At 40.3% G+C, this 27,702-nt stretch overlaps 1 protein-coding gene across 1 annotated transcript in view; it reads right to left on the reverse strand.

The window, feature by feature from the left end:
- SLC13A1 (solute carrier family 13 member 1) overlaps nt 1-27,702 on the reverse strand; it is a 56,912-nt gene that overhangs the window by 19,218 nt on the left and 9,992 nt on the right. The window contains exons 2-7 of the mRNA XM_063135005.1: nt 26,985-27,113; nt 25,487-25,623; nt 12,489-12,676; nt 12,313-12,370; nt 12,169-12,226; nt 8,454-8,617 (exon numbers count right to left, since the gene is read on the reverse strand). Coding sequence (XP_062991075.1) covers nt 8,454-8,617; nt 12,169-12,226; nt 12,313-12,370; nt 12,489-12,676; nt 25,487-25,623; nt 26,985-27,113 — 734 coding nt within the window. The remainder of the gene's footprint in view (nt 1-8,453; nt 8,618-12,168; nt 12,227-12,312; nt 12,371-12,488; nt 12,677-25,486; nt 25,624-26,984; nt 27,114-27,702) is intronic.

Consider the following 27,702-nt stretch of genomic DNA (forward strand, 5'->3'; position numbering starts at 1 on the left):
CCAAATGTAGATCTAAATGCCTCCCTGAACATACATTTAGCATCAATAGTGTGAACTCCTGTACAGGGTTGCCCATCCATTGAGATCAAGTGGAAAGTCTCTTCCCTGTGTCCCATCTATGGTAGAAGCAGCGTGGCTGGGATAAGAGATAGGGTTTTCTCAGTAGCCATACCAATATTATGGAACACCTTGTCCCATGAATTTCCTGTCCTCTTTAGTTTTCTTCCATCAGTTATTGAAGACTATTTTTTTATTTAAAAAAATTGCCAGACTTGTAGCCAGGTCAATAATGTTTTATCTGAAGAGTGTGTTTTATCTGCTATGCCTGCCTTTGTTGTGTTTTGTTTGATATTACTGCTTTATTGTGATGTCATGATACTAATCACTGTAAACTACCTTCAGTAAAGTGTATGCACTGGAAAGGTGGGGTAAACCCCCACCCAACCCATATATAAGCAAACAAACAAACGCTGTAACACTGGCCTTGGTCATTGGGTTCCTTATCTCACTCCTTTGTTTCATCTGATGTTCCATTCCTCAGTACTAACATTTTGGAGAGAGTAACAGACATTATTTATTTATTGCATTTCTATACCGCCCAATAGCCGAAGCTCTCTGGGCGGTTTACAAAATTCTGGGCGGTTTATAAAATTATTGCCACATCTAAAAATATTCTGGCTGTGTGTGAAAGTGGAGATTTCTACCTCTTATCAAAGGTTTATTTTAAATGCGCCCACCTTCCCCAATATATAATATTCATATTATACTACATGATATTATAGAAAGGATATGAGAGATGAATCAGGCATTTATTTATAGGGACAAAACTAGGATGAGATTGTCAAGAAACAAGCCCTTACAATAATAATGCACCATCACTAGACCTGGCACCTTCAAATACTGCCTTTCATGTTTGACAGGATGTTAGTTTTATATATGTCTGACTCTTTAGGGTATAAAATATAATTTATGTATTTCAAACACTACACCAACTTGGTGAAATATAATGATTAATACTTTCTAATACACTTGTAATGTTTGGGATTGTATTATACTTGTGTTGTACTGAAGTTCCTACTAAGTTGTTGTTGTTGTTGTTATTATTATTATTAATAATATTTATTTCTGAATTTTATCCTTGAACTGTAACAAGCTCTGAAACTTCCTCACTGTTAGAGCAGTACGACAATGGAACCAGTTACCTAAGGAGGTCGTGGGCTCTCCCACACTAGAGGCATTCAAGAGGCAGCTGGACAGTATCTGTCAGGTATGCTTTAAGGTGGTTTCCCGCAATGAGCAGAGGGTGGGATTCGATGGCCTTATAGGGCCCTTCCAACTCTATTATTCTATGGTTCTATGATAACTGCCAAGAAAAAGAGGTCCTATTTACAGAGAAATCAGAAAAGATGTTAATATTAGAATACTATCTGTATCTGAGAAGAAACTAGCAAGGCACTCTGTAAGATGTTGTGAATGTATATTGTGTGGGTAACTGCAGCCACGTGAATTACCTTTGGTTGTCAGAATCTACCTAGTGACTACTAAAAGCACCAGGATTGTTGAGGCACACCAAGCAGCTCAATTATATATAATTGGCTAAACTCTGCTTCTCTTAAAACATTGATTGTACTCAGTTAATTGAACAGTACAACGTTTGATTGGTGTGATTTGACATTACAGAGATTTAAAGGAGGCCTCCTCCCTGCCCTGGCAACAGACCTAACTATTTCATAATTAAGTAAATATTAACTCAAAAATAATAGTAGGATACTCAAGTCGAAATTAGAAACTGATTAGCTGGCACCACTAGTCATGATGCCAAGGCCAACACATCAATGAGTAATGATATTAGAAATAATTAGATTGCAAAAGACTGTACGAAATGTTAGCTCAAGACATTGCAACCAATCCTGAAATCATGGAAACTGCATCCTTGTGAATAAAATGTTATTCGTAAGTAAGTAACTTCAGGACTGTTACATGCCTATGACAGTAAAGCATAAAATAAACTGCTATGGTATCTTACAATTCTTTCTTCTGTGTGACATTTAATCTTCTGAGAAAGGGATATACAAGTGATGCCCCTGGAAAGAGTCCTTTTGGGAGCAAGCACAATTCTAGTCAGAGGCTTAGTGCCTTATGCATGGCAAGTTCCCTAGAACGACGCAACACTCTCTGCATAGCAATAGCCTGAACTCACCGTTGTTCAAAGTCAGACACAGATCAACAGCTTAACAAACATAGAGATTTTCTATAATGAGAAAAGGTTTCATTAAGTGAAAAGCTTTGTTTGATTTTATTAAACTCTCTCTGGGACAAAGGTTTCAGGCTTGAACTGAAAGTTACAAAATAAGTATGGCAACATCTTTTATTGGACCAGCTTTATCAGGGAAAGGAGGCAAGAAACAAAATTCATGTTATCTGGAATGTCAAAATAGCCTGGCATACCAAGGTGAACTTGAAAAAGCACAACATCAGCTGTATGCAATGGGCTGTGAGAATCAGTCACAATAGAAAAGGTCTGGTCTATACTACTGCTATTTTTTTTAGGGCTGTGCACAGAACTTCTTTTGCCTTGGAACCCACTTAATTGGCTTGGATAGGGGGTTGCCTCAACCCAATAATTCAGATTAACATCACTTCACCTTGGATCTAAGGCGGAGAATTGCCTCATCTCATTTTCTGAAGTGTCAGATGTCTTCCCCATTGACTACAAGAGGAAAAATCAACAAATGCCTATAATGTTTTTCTTAATTTTGGATGGCATTTTGAGGCATAATAGTCTGAGGGGATTAAGTCTGCCAAATTTCAGATAAATAGCCACTTCTAGTTTGAGATTTTTTTTAAAAAAAGTTTTGATGTCTTTCCTTGTGATTTTGTAGGCAATTTGCATGAACATGTCATACAATGTCCCTAGTTAAGTACCCTCCAAAATGTCAAAAGGATACATGCAACGGTTAGGGAGTTATGAATATAAAACTGTATTTGAGGCTTTAAAAATAATTTCCTTTTCTGCTCAATTTGCACCAGTCACAGCTTCTGAGATGTACTTTCTGCATTCTCTCAAAGCACTGTGGCAAGAAGTGAAAGGAGAGTCCTGGTAATGCCATTCCCTGATTGGAAGCTAGGGCTTTTAGTCACAGACTTCCATCTTTGCATTCCCCTACCTCTCTGCCTGGCATTTTCCTTTTATGGAGAACTTGGGGAATGTTACAAAAATGTATTTAATAGTGATTTTAAAATGTAAACAAACCTTTGAAGCCCTCCCAAGGCTCCAGAGTGGTTCTGAAGCCTTAGAGCCAACCACTTTTCTTTAGTCTACCCCAATCCAAGTCACCTCAGATGCTGAGGTGTTTGGACTAACTCTGAGGTAGGGGATCCTTGACTTGGGCCTTAGCTAGACCTAAGGTTTATCCTGGGGTCGTCCCGGGGTTGTCCCTGCCTGCTCCCGGGATATCCTGTGTGTCATTTACATGAACAGGGATGACCCCGGGACAATCCCAGGATAAACCTTAGGTCTAGCTAAGACCTTTGACATGTGCCTCATCTGGGGTGAATGCACATCTCTGCTGACCCCTCTCCTCAAAACTGGTAAAACTGCCCATTTATTGTGCCTTTAAGGATAGTTTAGAAAGATCATTAATTTGCTGGTGCACAGGAGGATATAGCAAGCGACAAAAAGTGATCTGCTCTCCCCTTTCATTTCTCACCATTTCATTTTTGAAGTGCTGAAGCTTCTCCGGTATGGCTTCTAACCAATAGCTCAACTTCTTGACATTTCCTCTGAAATGCATCTTCACACTATGAGATTTTGGTATGTCTTTAAGTTGTAGCAAAAACTAATGTCCTCTAGGGCATGCTAAAGAAGATGTCACCATTCAGAAGAGATGTTCATCATCATGTGAAAAATGGCAGTCAGCTTGGACACATTTGCACCTCTTAGCCAGAAATCCTATTTTAATAACCAAGATGTGAATGATCACCCTGCTAGTGCACAGAGGCCAGCCACTCCTGCTTACCCCCTCCTTTCACATTATGCCTGAACCTGAGATTGCGATTAAGTGTGCCCAAACAAGCAAGAACTTGTAAAACAACAACTAACGCTGGTTCAAAGCTGATTATGATCCTGGCTACCTTGGGATTACAACCACAATCCTGGGTTTGAATTTAACTTAAAGCTATATCTTCCTGGTTTGTTCAACCATAGCTCTTCCTGGTTTGTTTACCCACTATTGGCCCTGTTCAGAAGATACCTTAAACCATGGCTTTCACTATGGTGAATAAGGCTTTTTGTCTTATTCATTGTGGTTAAAGCCATGGTTTAAGGTGTCTTCTGAACAGGGCCATTTGAAGGAAGGGGCAAATGGGTTGTGTGCACAAGCAGACTTCCTGTTCACATCAACATGGTTTATTAAGCCAGGATACTTGGCTTAAAGTGAAGTGCAGATGCAACCACAGTGGTGTGACAGCGCTATCACAAAATTAAAAGCTGGGAATCAGTGTTAACCAATCTGTGTACTGGAAGATGCACATGGTGTGCTGCCCAATGAAAGAGGGTCACTAAGAATGGAGAGAATAGTAATCTAAACTATGTATGCTTACATCATCATAATTGCCCATCTAGGATAGCTCTGGCAGACTTGGGCCTCAGCTAGACAAGGGGGTCGGAGGGAGGTGATCTCATGATTTTATGATCGCGAGATCATCACCCTGGTTTACACGTAGCATGCAACATCTTGGCCGCCATTTTTTCTTTTAAAGAAGATGGAGTGCACGTTTGCTCATGCGCAAATCGTAAGTGGTTTTTTTTTTAAAAAAATAATTTCCTCCACTTCCCCCACCCCACCCCCGAAGGTTACTTGTGAGGAGCCAGGACAAACCGCGACACCTGGCCACACATTCTGTAGTCTCAGGATCAGCCTGGGACCATGGAAAAACCAGGTTAGAAGGGTAGGGCAAAATCCCAGGGAAATAGAGAGATCATCCCTCCCTGCCCCTGGGATGCCCTGTGCATCATGTGGACACACAGGGATGATCCCGGGGCGATCCCCGGAATAAGCTCTCGTCTAGCCATGGCCTCTTTCTCCAACTAGCTTTTCAGTAACACATACACTGAAAACTATCTATCTTTGACCTAAGAAACTTGGGACTGTCACAAGGATATGTTCCTACAGAGACAAGATTGTATAACCTGTTTTTCTAACAGCTCAGCTTCTTCCTGTCTTTACCTTCTCTCATGGTTATTGCTGTGTAATCTGCATTAACTGGATTCTGTACTGAAAGTGATTTATACCCACAATATTGATCATGACAAAACTATTCTATGAAGATAAGCCAAGGGATAAGATTATCACCCTGCAATAAGGTTTTTATTATCTTTAAAAAAAAAACTTACAGGTTTTTTTTATTACTTTCAATTAAAAAAAAACCTCCCAGAAAAGTACACCCAGAAACCCCCACTAAATGATAGCCAAAAGAAACTAAATCATAGCCAAAAGACATACAGAGGAGCAGCTAAACTCCCTTTTCTTCCCAGCCCTGTTAACTGGTGCCTGACTTCTGTCCACTGCAAGATCTACTGTGGGTGGATGGGGAAGTTGGCAATGGCGCCTGCTGACTCACGAGGCCCCACCCTTCTGAGTGCCAGGCAGACTAGAGAAGGAACTACCTGCAGCTGCTCCTATTTGGATTCACTCAGCACTGTAGGGCTGCAGGGAAGCACCACCGCTGTGGCTATGCAGGCTCCTGCTGGCTCCCTTCCTTTCCTGTAACCAGCCCCATGCTTGCCCACAATGGTGGCTCCCCGGTAAGCAGGGAACTTGATTTACTGTTCTTACAGCTCATCTTCCATTTCAGTGGTACATTTAAGAAGTAATGCATGTTTCCGGGTTGCAATGTTGCAACCTTAAATATGTATTTTTAAAGACCTCCCTCAACACTCGCAATAGAATAAAGGCGAGAAGCCCAGACTAGTACCCTGTCAACGTTGTCCCATAAAACTCTTCCTCGCCTCATGATCCTGCTTTATAAAGAAGGGATTGCAGAAATAGGAGAAATTATGATTTATGTGGCTTCTTTACATGAAACATTTTGCCATGACCACCTGGTTGCCAGGTTACTTTTGGGAACACATGTAATTGCCTGAGCATGGATACTCAATACAAAGCTCCAATCTTCTCCAACTCAGAAGGGTGAGGCAGTCATAAGAGAGAAGACACCTCCTTTCTCTTGGTCATCTGTCATGCACCGGAAGTGTAGAGGTAGGAAACATTGGTCATTCTCCTCAGAAGAAGTCCATCTCTGAACAAACAGTATGGGAAGACCATCCCTTACATGACCTCTATGTGAGGAGCTCCCAGACGTATCTAGCTGGCTATAGTTGGGAAGAAAATGCAAGACCATTGGTCTTATCCAACAAAGTAGCTCTTACATTCAACAGCGTATCTCCAATAAAAACAATATTATTCTCCAGTGGAAAAATGGCAAGGAGTTATGGACAAATGGCATGTATAAATAGAGTTTTGCAACCCACTCCTATGCACACTTACCTAGGAGTAAGCCACATTGAGCCCAGTGGGGCTTACTTGTGACTGAACATGCATTAGCTTGCACTGCTAGCTACTTAGGATGGAATCACATAGGATATTAGAGGAGATGTGTATTTGTTCTGGTATGGTTATTATTCCCTGGCCATGTTTGTAACAAAGTTTGACAGCTTTAATGTGTCCTTCCTTATTTGATTGTATGTATGCTTTTATTTTATTGCTTTAAAGTAACTATGATATATTCTTGTGTGAAAAATTCAGTTTGCAATGATGCAACTTTTAACAAATTACAGCTGGCAGAGAGATAATATTCCTGGCAACTAGAAATCATTTTAGCAGATTAGAAATATTGGGGACACAGAATGAAACTGACAGCATACTCATTGATATCATGATTGTTGTCAATTAGTATCAAGTGTAAAAATTGCAGTTGCCTCAGAAATAACATGAAATAAAGCACTATATATCTTCAGCTGTGAGTAAAGTTTCTTGGGGCCAAACTCTGTCACCATCAGCTATGATAAGTTTCTAAGAGAGCACCAGTGATTTCAATGGGATTTGATAAAAGGAAATCATTAGCAAATTTGCAGAGTTGTGGTTTTAGCCATGATTACGATTTGTTATTCTGTTATTCTGGTCCGGGTGTTGCATTTCAGCTATCATTTTGTATCTATTTTTACAAGTGTTCACTGGGGTCCAGTAGATAAATGATTGGACATAGATCTTGGAGTCCTCACTTTAAATCTACCTTTACTTGTCTTCAAATTCCTACTTGTACAATGGAAAGAACAGGGCACAATCTGGCCAGTTAAATGTTTTCTTAACTAAGTCTCATTGATTTCAAAGGAGATATTTAAACATGTGGCAACTCACCATTTGAAATAATTATGTCCCTTAAGATGCTTAGCTGCATCCTTCCATTGTGGCTAGTGTCAAGAACAAAACCATAAAGCATTGGGATGAAGAACTAGATAAGTGGATGGAATGGTCATTATGGTTCATAAATACTTTGGCATTTTGCTTTTTGGCATTGTAGCCAACGAGGAATTAGGATGGAGTCAAGTCGGCAGCTAACCTACAAGAGCACAATCATGTGACTCACTCATATTGTTAGTTGATCTATGAAAGTTTTATGTGAACTGATAATTAGGTCAACACACCTACAACAAGGGAGAGGGCCTTTTCGGTGGTGGCTCCCCGACTATGGAATGATCTCCCCAATGAGGCTCGCTTGGCGCCAACATTGTTATCTTTCAGGCGCCAGGTCAAGACTTTTCTCTTCTCCCAGGCATTTAACAGCATTGAACAACGCTAAGTTTGTTTTTTAATGGACCCCAGAACTGCTGTTTTAAATGGATGCTTCTGTTTTTATACTGTTGTTTTTATGTCTCTGATGGTTTTTACATTTTGTATACTTTTAATGTTTACTGTTTTTAGCTTTTGTGACCCGCCCAGAGAGCTTCGGCTGTGGGGCGGTATATAAATGTAATAAATAAATAAATAATAAATAAAACCATAACGTAGGTACGTTTTGCATATGATCAGATGACAGACTTGGATAAGGATATTAAAAAGGGAAATTCCTCAGTGAAAGCTATCTTGGGACACGGAAGAGTCCCAAACTTGTATTCTGGGCTTCAACCATCCATTGGACAGAAATGCCAGTGGAGTAACCAGGCTCACAGTTCTGAGTTCCTTCACTGCACAGTTCCCAAGGAAAAAAGAGAGATTTTGTCATGTGAGAGCTCTATTGGCATGTGTAGCAGAGATACTAAAACTGAAGAAAGGGTAACATTAATTGGGAGAAGTATAGATCTAAAATAAAATGCACTTGAATTAATAAAGGCCAGGAATGAAAAATAATAGTTAAATTAGGAGCATAACAACTAATTTGGTCTCTTTTCTTACGTCTTAAATTGCTCTGCAAATATCAAGTTGGTTGATGTTCCAGTGATGGTAGTGAGTCCTCCAATAGTAGATGAATAGGCAATGCACAGGCACATGAGTTTACATATCATTTGGGCTCTTCGGTTTTGGTATACTCTTCCTGTTCTGCTTTGTATTGGATTCTCCTTAAATATGAAACAAAAACAATCAACTTTCTGTATTAGCCTAATGATAGGTACAACCTAACCATCCCAATTCGAAATGGTCTGGGTATGTGCAAGCCTTTGGGGATAATTCTCTTAATGGTCTTTTTAAAATGATATTTCTCATTAAATGCTTACGCTTTCTTGACATGAACATTTTAAAGAACAAATACATATAGCTTGCATAAGTATTCACTCTCCTTTGACTTTTCCACAGTTTGTTGTGTTACAACCTAGAATTAAAATTAAGTTAATTAGATGTCTTCTCACTGATTTACACAAAATAGTCCAAAATGTTGAAGTGGGAAAAGAATATACAGATTTTACAAAATGATTTAGAAATGCAAAACTTAGAGATCTTGATTGCATAAAGATTCACCCCGTTTGCTGTAACACCCCTAAATAAGCTTTGGAGTAACCAAGCCCCTTCAGAAGTCACATATTTAGTTGAATGGAGTCCATCTGTGTGCAATTAAAGTTAGGGTGACCATATGGAAAGGAGGACAGGGCTCCTGTATCTTTAAGAGTTGTGTAGAAAAGGGAATTTCAGCAGGTGTCATTTGTATGACAAAAGAAGACAGGGCTCTTGCACTTTTAACTATTGTGATGAAGAAGGAATTTCACCAGGTGCTGCATGCATACAAAGGATACCTGCTGAAATTTACTGTTTTACTCTGTACAGCACCATGTACATTGATGGTGCTATATAAATAAATAATAATAATAATAATAATAATAAATTCCATTTTCTATGCAACTGTTAAAGATACAAGAGCTTTATCCTCCTTTCCATATGGTCACCCTAATTTAAGTATCACATGATCTCAGATAAAATACACCAGTTTCTGAAAGGCCTCAGAGTTTGTTGAAGAGCATATCTAAGTCTGGGATAAAGTTTTGGGGAAGCACCAATCAGGGTTGGCTTATAAGAAAAAAATCCCAAACTATGAACACTCCCAGGAGCACTATTAAATCCTTTTTACAAAATGGAAAGGATATGGCAGAACTGTGACTCTGTCTAGAGAAGGCCCTCCACCAAAACTCAGTGACTGGGTAAGGAGAGCATTAGTCAGAGAAGCAACCAAAAGGCCAGTTGTAATTCTGAAGGAGCTGGAGCAATTCACAGGTGAGATGGGAGAAAATGTCCATGGGACAACTATCACCTGGATGCTCCACAAAGCTGGGCTTTATGGAAGGGTGGTGAGAAGAAAGGCATTGCTGAAAAAACCCTATAAAAAATCCCATTTGCATTTTGCCAACAGGCATGTGGGAGACACAGCAAACATGTGGAAAAAGGTTCTCTGGTCTGATGAGGCCAAAAAGCTCAAGTTAGTGCAAAATGGCAGAAAGCCAAGAGTGCTCATCACCCTGAGAACACCATCCCCAATATGGTGGTGGCAGCAGCATGTTGTGGGGTGCTTTTCATTGGCAGGGATTGGGAAGTTGGTCAGGATTGAGGGTAAGATGGATGGAGCCAAATACAGCACAATTTTAGAGGAAAACCTGTTTCAGTCTGCAAGGGACCTGGGACTGTGGCAGAGATTCACCTTCCAGCGGGACAATGACCCTAAACACACAGCCAAAGTTACACTGGAGTGGGTTAAAAATAAGAACCTGGATATCTAAGGCCTTAGCTAGACTTAAGGTTTATCCCAGGATCGTCCCGAAGTCATCTTTGTTCAAGTAAATGACACACAGGATATCCCGGGAGCAGGCAGGGATGATCCCAGGATAAACCTTAGGTCTAGCTAAGGCCTTAGAATGGCCCACTCAAAGCCCAGACTTTAACCCAGTTGAGAATTTGTGGCAAGACTTAAAAATTGCTGTTCATCAATGGTCCCCATCCAACCTGACAGAGCTTGAGCAATTTTGCCAAGAAGAATGGGCAAATATTGCAGGATCCCGATGCACAAAGCCAGTAGAGACTTATCCAAAAAGACTCACAGCTGTAATTGCTGCCAAAGGTGCTTCTACCAAGTATTGTCTCAGGGGAGTGAATATTCATGCAACCAACAAATGCCAGTTTGTTTCCATTAACTTAACTTTTGTTCCACAATAAAAAATATTTTGCTCCTTCAAAGCATTAAGGATGTTGTGTAAATTAAATAGTACACATGCCAATTAAATCTGTTTTAATTCCAGATTGCAACACAACAAAATTTGGACAATTCAAAGGGTGTGTGAATACTTATGCAAGGTAAAGTTTCTGCCTGGAATGCAATTTCAGCACTTTTGATCCCAGCAGACTGGAGTGTAGGTTGCTTTGGCACATGGAAGGAAGGAAAGAAGGAAGGAAAGAAGGAAGGAAGGAGGAGGAGAAAGCGGGGAGACCCCATTTTAAGACCCCTATTATTAGACTAACTACTGATGTCCCAGACTGAATGAAATCACTAATATATAAAACAAATATGGATTTCTGAGACTCTATATGTTCTTTCATCTACCTCCACCCACCTCATCTAGACGTGCCCTAAGAAAATCTTTGTATAAGAATTTGTTATGATAGTTTTCAAAGTTTAATAGGGAAAGAAACATAGTACTACTGGATAACTTCTGATGAAGATGGACAAAACAGGTAAATCACCAGATGCCCATCCTTGTGTATTCTTGTGTATTCTTACTTAGAATGTACTGTTACTTAGAAAAGGGGTGATACCATTCCAAGTATTTCGCAGCTCAGCCTGGGCTCAATTGAATGTTCTCTTTTTGTTTGTTCATGGCTTCACTTTGACAGTGTACAATTGAATTTAATCTTATTATACAATAAAATGTTTATGTAATTCTTATAACATACTTTATGGTGCTTTACAGCATTTGGGGGAGGGTGTTGTGGTATACCATATGGTGTCAGCCTCATCCAGATCCCCTAATCCTTCAAGCTAGGGAGTGTGTGTGTGTGTGTGTGTGTGTGTGTGTGTGTGTGTGTGTGTGTGTGACAAATAAGGTTTCTTACAGTGCAATCCTATATATCTCTATTCAGAAGTAAGTCCTGGTGATTTCAATTGAATGTACTAAGTTGGACGAATCTGTCAAGTTCAATTCAGCTCATTCTCATTTTTCCAGCATGTAGTTTGTTCCACCCTATTTCCACATCAGTTTGCAATTTTTTTGGAGGAAAGCTTTACGTGAAAATTCACATACACATTTCTCCTAATATACGTACTTTTGTACACACTTTCCAAAATATATATAGTTTTGTTCCAAATATGTGCTTTTCTCCAAGTGATTTCCCTAAATACGGATTTTTGTATGCACTTCCCCCAAATATATGCATTTTGTGCACACTTTCCATTTTTTGTGTGCATTTTGGAACTGTATCACAAAATTTGGAAAAGTGTGCATCTTGCAATATAATTGTGTTCCTGTTCGATATACATTTAGGAAGTGTGAATTTGGTAAGATGGCCTTGAATTGTAAAATCAACAAAATTCTTACCCATCTCTAGGGTTTACTCCCAAATGTGGATGTAACATTGCACCCTTAAGCTACTAGATTAATATCCTGAAAACATGCTGAGAAGGATTTTCAAATACCTTTTCCTTTTCAATCTCACACACAGTCTGAGAAGTAGGAGCAGTGCAATTGTTGTATCTGGAAAAGAAACTTGCTGTAGTAAGTAATCTATTGAACTTGAACAAACTGATAATTATATAAATGATCCAATACATAATTTTTACCCATTAGCTTGCTTTGTTTTCTCTTTCGAGTCAACTGCTTCACAATCAGTAATATTTTCTGAGAAGGAAGTGAGAGGAAGATTAGTGAATAGTTCGGAAATGGGCTTCCCTTTAGCTGGTTTTTCCCCAGCAAAGGTGAAAATGGAAAATGTGAAAAATTCACGACCTATGCATACCATCAAGTTCCAGTGCATGATTGGTGGCTCCATTTGCATAAGTCATGTCTACGGCATCAGCTTCAGTCTCAGCACTAATGATTTGCTGAGCGACTGCCTCTACAATTGGCATCGCCATAGCAGCAGCAGAGGTGTTGCTAAGCCACATGGACAAGAAGGCACAGCTGACCATGAAGCCAAGGGTGAGCCTGAAATAAGAAACACATCCATGTATCTTTGCTAAAATGATTCTTCACCATAAAAGTGTGTATTTAACATCAAGAGAGGTTCTAACAATGTCCCGCCATATAACAGCACTAAAAAGTAGCTTGCAATTCAAACACAGTATAACTTCGCTAATTACTTTAGCCAACATGCTCTTTCGAGTTGAAAGTTGATTCGGGGCTTAATTGCGCATTACAGGCTCACCCATTGCTATAATACAGTGAAAATCCTGCACCAAAAACATATCCTAGGCTAGCAGCCATGCAAATGCAGCAGAGTTGTCATGCTCTGGCTCTACTTGACATTGACAAACCTTTACAACATAGATTAGTTAGTACCTCACAGCAGCCATTGGAACACCAGAAGGGAATATTAAAAGCAAACTCTCAAAAGTTGCCTTATGCTAAACCAGGCTAATCTAAATCAATACTGTCTACTCTGACTGGTGGCAGTTGTCTAGGGCTTCAGACTAGGGTCTTTTCTGGCCCCACTTGGAGATGCTGGGGATTGAACATGAGATCTTCTGCATGCAAAGCATGTGCTCTGCCACTGAGCTATGGCCCTTCCCTAAGGCCACAAAGTTGAGTTCCAGATGTGTCAGAGGCCTGACCTCCCTTTTTGCCCTTCCCTACCCAGGAACACGAGAGCATGCAACAGGTCATTCTCAAACCAACCAACAAGCAAACAGGAGGAAATATATACTAAGTTCCTGCAGAAAGTTGTTTTTAATTCTTCCACGGCCCAACATGTTTCAACTTTCAAACTATAAAGTTATGTCTCAAGTGTTTTGTAACATAAAATATTCATATTATAGTGGAGTCAATTATTGCTGTTTTTACATAATTCATACATAACACATTCTACGTACAGCAGAACATGTTTTAAAAGACAATGTGGTTATAATTCCCTAACCTTGTTTTATCCTCAAACCATGTTTGTCTATCTCTGTGGAGCCACATCATGACTGGGTTGGCATGCTAGTGCAAGGAAGAAAGAAGAGGACACCCCAAAGAGCAGTGAAAGAAAGTTTTTGGACCGATGCTTTTCAAGTTATGCCATTCTTCTTCAGTGGAGCTGGTTCAGCCCATTCAGAAGATGACTAAAACAGCCTTGTCTATTATCTCAGTATCAATTCTCTGGAAAATTACACCTTTGCATGCTGCATATTGAAGAAGCCATGACTGATCTAGAGTCATGACATTCTGGTAAAAGCAAGAGTTGACGCAAATATGAACATGAAAATTCACAAAAACTGGCATTCCATCATTGGATATTTGAAGGATGGCAGGTACACAATTGATTCCAATAGTATATTTTGACATACTGGGTCATCATGGGTTATGATGCATGAAATGCATGGCTGGGCAAACAGTTCTCATGGAATCATCCTGAATTACTGTAGTAATCACAGTTCAAATTAGCTACCTCTTAGAATTTCAAGGTCAACTGCTGGACTCTGCAAAATGAACAGGTAGGATTTATTTATTTTTGCACAGATATAAAAAACAGGAGTACCATGCGTATCTCACTTCCAGTTTCCATTTCTATATGGAGCACCAAAACAAATCAAAATGTGGGATCTAGCTATACCCCCCAAATTTGATCCATTTCTATCCACTAGTTACCCCACATATGCAACTGGGAACTGTAGCCATGGCTAGACCAGGCCTATATCCCAGGATTGTCCCAGGATCATCCCTGTGCATCCAAATGACACACAGGGAATCCTAAGAGCAGGCAGGGACGACCCCTCCATTTGCCTGGGATAATCCTTAGGTCTAGCTATGGCCAGAGCCACTATAAAGGAATCTGTGTTGTTGCTGTAGAAGTTCCTGCTCTTGTTATCTTGTTTCCAGGCACCTGGTCCAGCTCCGTGAAGTTTCCTCTCTTGTTGCCTTAGTTTTACAGTCTCTGCTGCAGGTTCCTGCCTCCCTGCAACCAGCACCCAGGGAGACTTTTGGGCCTTTCTCCAGTAAAGTCATTTTATCTTCTGAATAGATTATTACCCTTACAATAGTAGCCCTGCTTCCTTCTTACTTCAGCAATACTTCATGCCAAGTTCCTTTCTATTGCTGTGTCCTGACACTCCTCTTCCTGTTGAGACCTAAGCCTGGAATAAATGGCCTTGGCTCAGTTGCTGACAACAGGGTATACTAGTTTTATACAGACATCAGGGTACCTGTTAGGGATGGACAAATCTGTCAGCTTTGCATTCTCACACATTCAGATTTTTAAAATCTTATATTCTTTATGAAGAAATTTCTGAAATTTGGCAAGTTCTTATTCAAAACACACCAAACAACATTTTCACCAGTCTACAGCAGACAAATTCAGTACACCATGGAGAGAGCCATTTTGTACCAAGATGAGGAGTCAGTCAGAAAAAGTGTTGACAATGACAACCCACTCTACATGGGGCTGCCCTTGAAGACGACGCGGAAGTTGCAGCTAGTGCAAAATGCAGCAGCTAGACTGCTGGCGGGTACATCTTACAGAGACCACATAACACCGATCTTAAAGGAACTGCACTGGCTGCCTATACGCTTCCGGTTGCAATTCAAGGTGCTGGTAATGACGTTTAAAGCCCTAAACGGCTTGGGACCTCGATACTTGAGAGAGCGCCTCTCCTTACATATGCCTGCCCTAGACCTTAGATCTGTTGGAGGAGCCGTCCTCCGCATCCCACCAATGCAACATATACGTTATGATGGGACAAGGGTGAGGGCTTTCTCTGTGGTGGCACCTCGACTGTGGAATGCCCTCCCCCTGGAGGCCCGATTGGTGCCAATATTGATTTCATTTCGACGCCAAGTAAAAACATGGCTTTTTAACAAAGTCTTTGATGGTTAAACTCACTGGCACATTGTTTTAACTGTATCTATTGCTTTTAAATTATATATTGTTTTAATTTGGATCATGGATTAATTTGTTTTTAACTGTGTATATTTATTGTTTTATAATGTATGTTTTTATCTGTACGCTGCCCTGAGATCTTAGTGATATAGGGCGGGATATAAATATTTTAAATAAATAAATAATTGGACACCATAAATACGGCTGCATATTAGAAGCTAAGCCCTCTGACTAGATGGATGAATTTGTCAATTTTGCTTTCTCCCACACCGTATATTCAAGTTCTTTCTGTTTCACTTATGAAGAACTTGTGATTTTGGATACATTCTTATAAAACCAAACAAAATTCTGTCCCGTACCAATGTTCTGCAATTACAGAACATTCAGTACAGAGTATAACATGTCCATGTGAAAATGTGCTGAATCATTTCTTTGACACTCATTTCTTTGACACTGCCTTTCCACTTGTGTAACCTTGAACACTTCATTGAAATTGCTCCCATAGCACTATGGAAACAGTGGAAACTGTTGCTATATCTTGGTCAAACATCAACTTGTGATATCAAAATCAAAATCGTACCTACATAATAACTGGCAATAATGTTAATGTAATGCATGCACCATTTTTACTTCAAACTAAGTGATCCTAGCATAGATAATTTTTACAAAGATTACAAAGACCTTTGGAGTATACGTGGATGAAAAGCACTGCATAAGTGTTAATGATCACTTAATGCAGAAAGGGCAGGCTTCTTTAAAAACACAAAATGACATTGCAAATCATTTTGGTGGCACTTTCTCCATGCTGGCTAATTATATCTTGCCTACTCTGAAAGGCAGGAGTTTGCTCTTGTATTATAGGGGCATCAAACCACGATTAGGCCACATTTCACTTCTAGATAACATCTCTCTGCCTATTAGGTCTATCTTTTATTAAGTGGATTATAGTCATTATTGCAAAGGGCTTTAGATAAGACCATTTGAACCACATTACTTATTTCAAAGGTCACACTAGAGACAGAGTAGTAGTAGTAATTTTTGAGTTCTGTGTTTGATGGTAAGACTGCCCTAGAATTTTTTTTTTTGCCTCTTTAAAGACTTCTTGGAAAATCAACTTTGGTCTGGAACAGACATTCCAGCCTTATGCATCTACCCACTCCATGATCTAGATTTAAAAGAAATGTAACAGTAGGAGTCATCTCATCAGAATCGGCAAGCCTGAACAAGATGTCAAAATCCAACCTCTGCGGGGTTTTGCAATACCAACTCCTCCTCCTCCTCTCTCTCGCCTTTCTTCGAGAATGGTACTTAGTGCTACAATGCATATTTGATTGTAGTTGCTGAATTGCTGTCATGGAATGGAAGATCCTAATAAGGTATGTATTTTCAAAAATATAACAAAACCCAGAAACTGTCTGCCAAGAACTTATAAACTTCAAAAACAAAGAAGTGAAATGGAGAAATAAAGGAGCTGCTTTATAGCAATTTCTTCTTGATAGCAAACATTAATAGATTAGTGTTGGAATGATAATTCTATTCACAAGTGTGTTAAATTATTCCTATTATCTTTGTAGACTGAGAACTGATGGTTCCCATTCTAAAGGTGATTTAAAAAAACCACAGAGTATGACTTAATCTATTTTACTCTATTTTCCATTCATCTACTCTGCCTACAACAGTTTGAAATCTCTGTGTATGGCTTTGTGATGTTTTACTGCTTATGACTATGTTATAAAGTATAAAGTATAAGAATTTATTAAGATTTGCAGAGTTTAAAGTAAGTACTCACTGTATGGTTGTTGCAGAGTGGTAAGTATGGGCCATAGAGGGGGGAATGACTGCTGGATGGAAAGAGAGTGCTGATTGAATGTTTGTGTGGAGTGTCTGGATTGGCTGTGAGAAGGGGAGGAGTTGAGGACTATGTACTATATAGGCTGCTTCTGGCAGGTAGTGAGTTAGTTGAAGGGAGTGGATGGAATGTTCTGGGATAGAGATAGGAAGGGTCTGTGTGTTTGTTGTTTTGGTGGATTGGAGTGTGGGAATGAAAACAGTGTAGTTTAGAAAGGGGTAGAGTAGGTAGGAGTACTTGAAGTGATATATAGTGAAACATTAAAGTGAAGAAACCCATGAAACCATTATGCTTTGTGCTCTGAAACCATCTGCTTGTCACTGAGAGAAACCAATAAGCTTTGAACCTGCATAATCATCTTGTTAAATAAATAATGTTCATTTAAACCTGTTGTGGACATTGGAGTACCTGGGGAAGGGTACAGGTAATCATATGGTGGCAGCAGAAGGGAGAAAGTTGGGTCAAGGGTGCTGATCTGTGCTGCTGTGGGGGCCTAAGCAGAAGTAGGCACGCCACAGGGACAGAGTTGGCATCTCTAGCCCTGATGAGTGCACCTGAGCTGGGTCCTTTAAAAGTCCATAAAAGAAGTAAAGTGACCCAGAAGTAAACCCAGTGGAGGGTGGGTGTCACAGGCTTCATTTATCTCCAAGGAAGGTATTGGTCTCTTAGTCTCAAGTAAGATTGATTAATATTCTCAACAGAACTGGATGATCTGAGAAGTGCTCCTCAACATCATTTATAGTTTTAGAGAAAGTAATGGAGATATACTCCTGTATCATATGCAGTTGTGACGTGACTTTGCAGGGAATCTTGAGTTGTAGATTGCTTCAATGATATGATTATTTCCCCACCCCCCACCCCTATATGTATCTGCCAGTATTGCTGACCCTTGAAGGAGTGCTGGCTGAAATCTCTCCATCCCTGGAGAAGGGTTGTAGACGACATATGGTGGCATCTCCACTTGAAAGGACCAGGTTGCAGGTGTAAAAGACCTGTGCCTGGAGATCCACTGCTAGTCAGTTAAACAAGTCCAGATTAGGTAGAATTAATAGACTGACATAGAGATCTCTTTATGTTCCCTTCATGTGAAGTAGGGAGACTGTACAGTGCCAGGAAAAATACTTGGGATCAGGTCTTAGGTGAAATGCTAACTTTATGTATCTCTTATTTGTGTAAAGTGGAATAAACAGTGCAGTTTCATGCATTGCATAGGCCTTCGTTAGAAGATAGATCCAACCCTAACAATAATTATCACTGGCCTCTGCAAAGAAGAAGAAGAATTGTGGGAAAGCAACAACAAAAACATAACTCTTTTCTAGCAGGTCCCCAAACACAGACTCAGCAAAAAAAATTAAAATGCCACAAACTGTTGGAATTTGAAGCAGCATTGTCAAACACAGCACACACACTTAAAGCAACAATCATAAATTCCTGCTAGACAGCTTCTTGAACACTTCAGTTCACATTAAAGAAAGCATCTAAAATATTTGCCATTATGCAAATATATACAGATCCATGCACACTAGGGGTGTGCAAAGTGGGACTTCTCTGCCTTGAAATTCGATCTCAGATGATTCTCTGCCTCAATTTTTGTGTCCCTCCCCCTCGTTGAATTACCCGTGTAGAACTGTTCAGTATTTGGGTAACTGGTATTAACAGAAATGCTTACAGCTCCATCATTTTTAAAGCTAAAGAGATAAAACTTGACACAGTGATAGCTCTTAAGGAGAGCTTTAGCCCCACTGAGTTTGAATCAGATAGGTTCGTGCATTGATTTTTTAGGATTTTAAAATGGAAATGAATAAAAATGCTTACATCTGTGTAATTTTTATAGATGAAGAGATGAAACATGGCAACGTGATATCTTTTAAGGAGTGCTTTAGCTATGCAAAATTTGAATCAGTTCCATTTATGCCTTGATTTTTTTGGATTTTTTTTTTAATTCCCCACTCCAGCCTTGTCCAACCGGGTGCCCTCCAGATCTATTGGACAGAGCCCCCTTCCCCCGCTGCACCCAGTCACTGAAATAAAGAACCTGCCTATGTCTGACTCAGATGTAGAAGCTTTCTCACTGAACAGCCAGCCCAGCAGCACTTTCACACTGTGGAAATGTGTATGATAGATGAATTCAAGCAGAAACGCGCTCCCTCTCTCCCTCCCCCACCCGGACAGAATCAGCAGCCTCCAACTCCCCTGAACACTGCAATTGGCGGAGAACACAGCCAGGGACAGCACTGTGGCATACTCCTAAATGGTTAGTCACAGAAGTCAATATCAAAGATACCCCTCACCCCACTCAGTGCCTTCCAAATATGGAGATATTCACTTTATACACACACCCACACCCACACACCAGGATAATTCCAGAGTCTTTAGAAGCTCTGATTGGGCACGTCTCTGCTCTGATATTAATCGATGGGTTTGGAAGCAGCCAATTTCTGCTCTGGAAGATTGAATGTTCCGCAGATGTTCGCAGTTACCCAATAATTCTGGGGCAGAGTGCATACCCCTAACACACCCCTTACCAGGAGCTCCATCAGATGACCGTTTTATTGCATGCTCATTACTGAGCACTCACAGATTTTTGCAGGTCCCTCTCATTATGTCGTCTGCCTCCAACCCACCTCCCAGCCCTTCTAGCCTTGTTTGTGCAACAACACCCCCCAAAAAAACACTCCAGTAAGGCCGACTTATTTTTTTAAACTTATTTTTGCTGTCCCATGCTGTGTGCAAGAGAAGCAGTGTGATCAAATGGGCCACATGCAAGTTGTTTACTTCCGCTTTCAAAAGAGAAAGTAATGAGGGACAAATGTGCAGGTGGAGAAGCGCTGGTAAGCAAATGTGGTTTTCCCCTTACTGGTATTAAAGTGCTTGCACAACAGATACCACATGATTATTAAAAACAAATTATGAAAACAATACATGTTGGCACTTTCCCCAGTAAATACATAATATCTACATTGTAAAAGCAGCCACATGCATGATGGAAAGGAGAGAAATTCTTTTACAAGGTTGGAAGAAAAACTTTGGATTGGGGAGATTTTTCTTTTTTCTTTTGGTGAAGTCTGATAATGGATCAAGCCACACACTGAGAAAATGAAGGGGTATTAGAGCCTCACCTCACACACTATAGTATTTCTCAGTAGTACCAATATTTTGGTAAAATTGTATTTTCTAGTACGTGTGTACATATTGTACTTATTTGCTCTTATTCATTTAGTTTAGAACATTTATATTCTTCCCCTCCAGAGTCAAAATGACATTCATGGCAACTAGTGCTGATACTTTTGCAATTAAAATCATCACAGGTATAATCCTCAAATTATAGTGAAGCCACATATGTGATTCTGCATATCCTGCACTCAACAACATGTGCTTAAATTTAATGACAGCAGGTCAGTCCTGACCTCGGGAATATTGGTCATTTCTATTTACTTCTAGGAGCGCAAATCTGCAATTGCTTCTTCTAGCTTCTCTAAGCATGTCTCTTAAAAAATGCTTCCAGCCCTACCTACCAAATGATAACCCAAGAAACGTGCTTTCATTCCATGCTATTTCCTCCAATTCCACCCAAGCGTAAAGGTATCCAGGCTGGAGAAAAAGAGTGGTGGGGGAATAAACAAATCAAGAGACAATTTGATAATGACGAAGATATCAGCCCTTTTTGCAAAAAGTAATTTATTTATTTTTTAAAAAATATATATCTCGTAAATCCCAGGAATTACTATATGGGTACCACCAAAAACAGGCCATTTGGCTCTTCTGGGGAAAAGTCATTAAAATTATGATTGGGACCTAGGAAGGCCATAGCCTACTCATCACCATCATGAGCCTGAGGTTTACTTCAGATCACGGCTTTATATCTGGTTTGTTCTGGTTCAGGCATAATGGGGAACCATGGTTAAGTGAAAGCTTCCTGGATTGTTTACTCACTCACAGGGAGAAGTGAAACTTCTGTATGCAAGGGAATAAGGCTCATTCACATCTCAGCTCATTTAGCCTAGATATAGTTGGCTAAACCTAGCCACTGAATGAACTTGGAAGGAAAAGAACAGGCATGCAGAATCTACCATTGATGACCATTGGCCATGGTGGCTGGGGCTGACAGAGGTAAGAGTCCAACAACATCTGGAAGGCCATAAGTTCTCATTCGAGATGTAGAACATGCACCATCCATCCTTATTTATCAAGGGCAGTCCTTATTTTCTGGTACCTGCACATGATATTTTGTAAGGCATTTTGCATATTAAAGTGCTCTACATTTTATTAATGAGACAAAGTGACCATTGGTAAGAATGCTTATCAAATCCCCACCATCCAAATTTCTTTCTGGATTTGGGGGTTCTGAATCACTTGAACTTGTTTGTAGATGGCACCAATGCCTAAGGAATTCCCAATTCTTTCATTTTGATTTTCAGGTTTCATAGAAGCCACTGTGCATGCTCAGCCTGCAAAGGCTTTCATTCATTCATTCATTTGTTCTTTCTTTAATTTCCTTCTTTTCTTCCCCCTCAACCACCACTTGTACACATTGATAAAACACTATGCAAAAAAAACGGGGAGGAGGGGATTCTTGCTGTGCTCATCTGCTTGTCTGCTCATCCATTCTGTATTCCAACAATGATTGCTTGTATGCATTGATAAGGTGGAGAAGTGAAAGTGACGAGAACAAAGGAAGAGACATAAAAGCTTCAGCAAAATATGCACGGGCCAGTTCCAGAATTAAATTATAGAACATTTCCATGTTAAATCAGAATGAGGAATGAGGAAACCCATCAGAGAGCAGAATGAAACTAAGGAAATCCACTCATGGCCAGGGCCGGCGCTACCATTAGGCCAACTAGGCAGCCGCCTAGGGCACAGACCTCAGAGGGGTGCAGTATGGCCCTTTAAGGGTCACAGTTTTATACAAATTAGCTGTTTTAAGAAAAAAACATAATAAAAGGAAAATATAATAGTTCGGAAACTCTTCTTGAACAGCTGAATTGAAGTTGGCAACTTTTGGGGGGTGCGTGGGTGGGTGCAAGTAGCTTGCCTTGCCTAGGGCACGAAATAGTCTGGCACCAGCCCTGCTTATGACATTACTAGAGTGTTCAGCTGCACAGAAAAAAAATCTGGAGCAACTGCCTACACCCGCCCTGCAGCACTGTTGACATCTTGCTGTGTGCTTAGAAAAGACACACAGTGTGAAATCAGCCTTGATCAGTTCTTGTATTGGGTTTTCTCAACCCCCATTCTGCTTTTTTTTTCACCTTGTGAAGACATCCAGAGCACTGATGAAGAAGAATAAGTAGGAAATTCAATAAGTAAGGATCATTGGCTCTTGTCTGCCACTTATTTCAGCTTTCAACTAATTTGTAAATTAGCACTTTTAAGCTGGAATCCTATACACACTTCCATCGGAGTAACTGTGCAATTCTAAAAAAATGTCTATTCAGAAGTAAGCCCCACTGAACTCTCATTTAAGTGGGTATAGGATTGCAGCGCAAGTTTCACTGGGGCTTACATCTGAGTAGACATCTGTTAGGATTGTAGTGCTCATGGGCAGATCTTCTTAGGGAAAGGAACAATGACGTTATAAGCATTGTGACCAATTTCATAGGCAGGGCTGCACAGGTTTCCTTTTCAGGCAGGGGAGGTGTTGCTCCTTTATCTAGCTGTGCTAATTTATCATCATCAAATCGGTAAGTGACAACTTGTTGCTTTCCCATCACAGCAGCATCTGACAATTCAGAATCAGAAAGCCTGTTATGTGAGGATGCTGCTTCTATCTTGCTGATCAGATGACAGGGGACCGTTGGGGTTATTTGACCCCTTGTGTGAGCAATAAGAAGGAACACAGCATGGCTTTCGTTTTCCTTGCCTTCCTATTTGTAACAAGTGTGCGCAAATTGGGGAAAGGCAGCACCTTCCCTATGTATCTGTGAAAATACTGCTGGAAAAGCCTAAACTGCAAATCAAATAGTAGCAACATAATGTATGAAAGATCTCTCCAGCTGCTTAATCTAGTCATTACGAAGTATGAGTCAGAGTTATTCACCAATTCCTCTGCTAGATTGTTCCAAGTCATGCACCATTATTATCAATAACAGGCGCATTCCATGTAAGAATCATCTTCTCACCCCAATGATATGTATAATTCAATTTCAGCAAAAGGCTGGTCTTTGCAAGTCCCTTTAGCAGCCAAATAGAACTGTAGTTTTGGCTTGTAAACAGCAATACCTCGCATCCCAACTTGCCAAATAGTTGCCACATCATTTCTTGTTCTTCTATAATGGTTTCACGACACTGAAAAGTCCAGCAGATGAAGTTTTTATTACCATGAAGTTGCAAGGATGGGGGAAACAGCACCTGCTGAATTTATTCCCAGTGTGCAGTTGTTAAAGGACAGGAAACTCTTGTGTATCCAGACTTAGGGCTCATCTACACCGAGCAGGATATTCCACTATGAAAGTGGTATATAAAAGGCAGAAGCCACACTACTGCTTTATAGCAGTATTGAAGTGCACTGCAGGATCTACACTACTGCTTTATAGTGGTAATGAAGTGCACTGACAACTGTTGGGGCCCATGACACATCTACACCAAGCAGGATATAACACTATGAAAGTGGTATGAAAGCGGTATATGGGATGTGTCAATGCACTTGTCAGTTGTCAGTGCACTTCAATACTGCTATAAAGCAGTCGTGTGGCTCCTGCCTTTTATATACCGCTTTCATACCACTTTCATAATGGAATATCTGCTTGGTGTAGATGAGCCCTTACTCAGACTTAGAATAAAGTCATTGAAATCCATGAGACTTAGGTTAGTCATGACTAACCTAAGTCCCATGGACCTCAGTGGTACATTCCAAGGGTCACCAAAGTTTTTGAACCAATGGGCACATTTGGGAATTTAAGAAACTTCTGTGGGCAGTACCACAAAATGGCTCCCACAGAAGATGTAGCTAATCACATAATGGCTGCCATGGTGACCTGGCTAGTCAAAAGACAAGTAATTGAAAAACTGAATACCAGCAGAGGAAGAGTCAGAACTCCAAAGCCAGTCCACATATTTGATCCCACAGAAGCCAACAAAATACCCATTTAAGGTTGCAATCCTATGCATGTGTATATGGAAGTAGGGTGGCTGAACTTGGTGTGGGCCTCCTTAGCCCACCCACACAAAATGGGCCTCACGAGCCCCCGTCGAGCACACACCAGGTTTGTGGGTCTCAGCACCCATTAGCATATTGGGGGAAATGAGCACTTTCTGAAGGCTGCGGAAAGTGCGTTCCCCCCTGCTCCAATGGAGGCCTTAAGGGCCCTCTTAACCCTTTAAGACCTCCATTGGAGCAGTGGGTGTTAAAAGCGTCCTTTCCAGAAAATGCACATTTCCTCCCACTGCATGAATGGGGTGGGGGTGGGGGCGGCAGGAATGGCATGATCCTGGAAGCCAGGGCGGACCCACACCTGAGCACTTGTGGTGGGCTCATGAGTGCTTGAATATGGCTTTGCACTCACACCCGGACACGTCCGACTGGGACCACAAAGATTGACATGGGGCATCCACTCCCCTCTCAGATCCAGTTGAATGCTTGCACCATCCCTACATGAAACTCCGTGGGAATTATTTCTGAGTAGACCTACATAGGATTGTTGTATTCATCCTATCCACACACATGCATAAGAGAAGAGAGAAAACAAAGGTCTTTTTGGACAAAAAAAGATAGGGCGAGGCCAAGAAGCATCTCTTTCCTTCTCTTTCTGCCCCTGCACACACACACACACACACACACACACACTCAACAGCTGATCAGATGAAGGTTCAAGAACAGGAGGGAAAGCCTGACACCCTAACATTTTCAAGGTTTTTTTTAATATAAAAAATATGCTATTGAATGGCAGGGAGTGGAAAGCTTTGTGGATGCTATTTGAGCCCCCTTCCCCAGGTGCACTGGTCCCTACGAGCACCACACCATACTCTAAGTATGACTAAAACTTGATCCAACCCTCTGTCAAGAAAAGAGGTGACAACTTTACCTGCACAGGAGAGTAATTTCTGGGAAGAGGTTTTTAGTGGCATTTTCTTTTGCAAGCATACTACATACCATGCAGGGTTAACACCCACCAGCATCACCATTTTCAAGGCTATTCTCTTGTGCAAATTCCATTTTTCTATTGATGTTGCCAAACAAATTACTCCAATTAATAGCAGGTGAAAATCTTTGAAATACGTAGATGCCACCTAAAAGCAAAAGACATTTTATTGGGTACATGTGTGCTTTTTAGCTGCCATTTTTCAATCCAAGTTACAGAATACATCATGCAATGCAGGAAACGAGCTTTTGTAAACCAAAATGTATGGAACAGTTTCTCTGGTTCTCAGTGTAAAATGAGATTCTGCTTGCATGTATTCAGCAGACCAGGTGCCCAAAGCAAGCCGCTTTGTAGGTGGATATGTGAAAGTTCTTTAAGGTTAGACTCTTACTGTCACTTCTTCGGATGCAGTCTATGGATTGCCATGTTAAACCATTCCTCATTCAACATTCAATAATTTCCTCAGTGGAGACTGTTGAATGTATTAGAACTTAGTGTATGTCCACATACACACCAAAGAATATGTTTTAAATTCCCTCGATACTAGACAGTGGTGTATTGCATTTCATTGTAGGGCTTAGTTTGGGGAATTGATGCTGTTGAGCAGTATCCAATGCTGCCTGAGTGCCAGCATGACCCACTGCCAGCTAGCACTTCCTAGAACAATTGAAAACAAGCTAAAATGCTAATTTCTGGAACAGGTCAGGTCAGCAAATCTCATAGAAGGGAGCTCCACTGACTTGCCCCATTCTAAAAATGCTAGTTTCTGGGGTTGCTCTAGGAAGTGCTAGATCCCTGTTGCACCATCAATGGGTCCTGCTACTGCAATTAGCAAAGGAGTGCAGGCAGTGTTGAATACTTAGCAGATAAATGGGCTACAAGTAGCAGCCCCCTAATTTAGAGTCCTTCTATGTCTCCCATATTCTCCTGCTTTGTCCAGTCAAGATATATAGAAATCTTGGGTAGGCAGTAGGACTGGAGGTTAGGCTAGACAGGCCTGATTGAGGGAACAGGCAGGGAGAGGGAGGCAGAGGGATGGGCCCACCTGGTAGTAGACCAGAAGAGACTCAGAAAAAAAAGATACAGAGTGGGGGCTGGGAGGAGCAGAAGCTTGTCTGTTACAGAGAAGGTGGTAGCAAGTGGGGGGGGGGAAGGGAAGTCCAAAAAAAAACGGAACTTTTGACCTGATTTGGGGGCAAACAGATTATGAAATTATTTTTTCTCCTTTGATTCTCATCATAGCTGCTGCATGTTTTTCATGGTGTCAGTAGCAGTAGCTGTCTCAATGACTACCAATCGGCAATCAACATCCCACCCCCGTAATTTATTTGGTAGGGACCTCTGATTAAATATGCTTAGGAGATAGTGTAAGTGAGTTTATGGTCTCATAATATTTAGTATATATATGAACACGTGATTAAAGAGAGTGAATAAAATGATACTATACTTTCATATTTATAATACCAAATAGATGGATAATCACAATAGTAGTAGCAGGGGGGAAAGTACCTTCTGGGAAGCCATAATTCCAAACAGTGGAAACATTAAAGCAGGAAGTAACGCTGTAATACCCAGGGGTAAAGCTTCTGTAAGCCAAAAGATAGCCACCACAAACAATGTGTACGCACATTGTGCTTCCTAGAACAAACAAATGTAATTAAAAAACAAGCCAGACTTATATTATACAATATTAGTAATCAAATGGCAAAATCTGAAATAAGAAAAAATTCTAAATCAATATGCACCAGAGATTTATGCACCATTCCAATTATTTCTTTAAAAAGCACAATAAATGAGATATAAATGAGATATTGAGTAAAAAATAAATTGGCAGAATCCTGGACAAATGCAACAATTGTTGTAATTCATAAATAAGGTAAAGATTCCATGTTAGTAACCTCTTATACAACAATATCACCTCTAAATAATTATTATAAAATCTTTACTAGTATAATTAGCAAAGCATTTTAAAAAATCTAGATAAGTATATACATCAAGACCCAACTGGGTTTCTTTGGACAAGAAGAATGAGGGATAACATGAGGAAAATTCTACATACTATAAATTTTGCATCTAAATTAAGAGAAGATTCTTTATTTTTGTTTTTAGATGCACACACACACACACACACAAAAAGGCTTTTGGATATTGAATGGATATTGTTATTTGAATACCCATAATTTTGGACCAAAGTTTAATAAATGAGTATGTACTATTTAAACCTTAA

Source organism: Elgaria multicarinata, chromosome 9, assembly GCF_023053635.1.
Source record: "Elgaria multicarinata webbii isolate HBS135686 ecotype San Diego chromosome 9, rElgMul1.1.pri, whole genome shotgun sequence".
Lineage (NCBI taxonomy): Eukaryota > Metazoa > Chordata > Lepidosauria > Squamata > Anguidae > Elgaria > Elgaria multicarinata.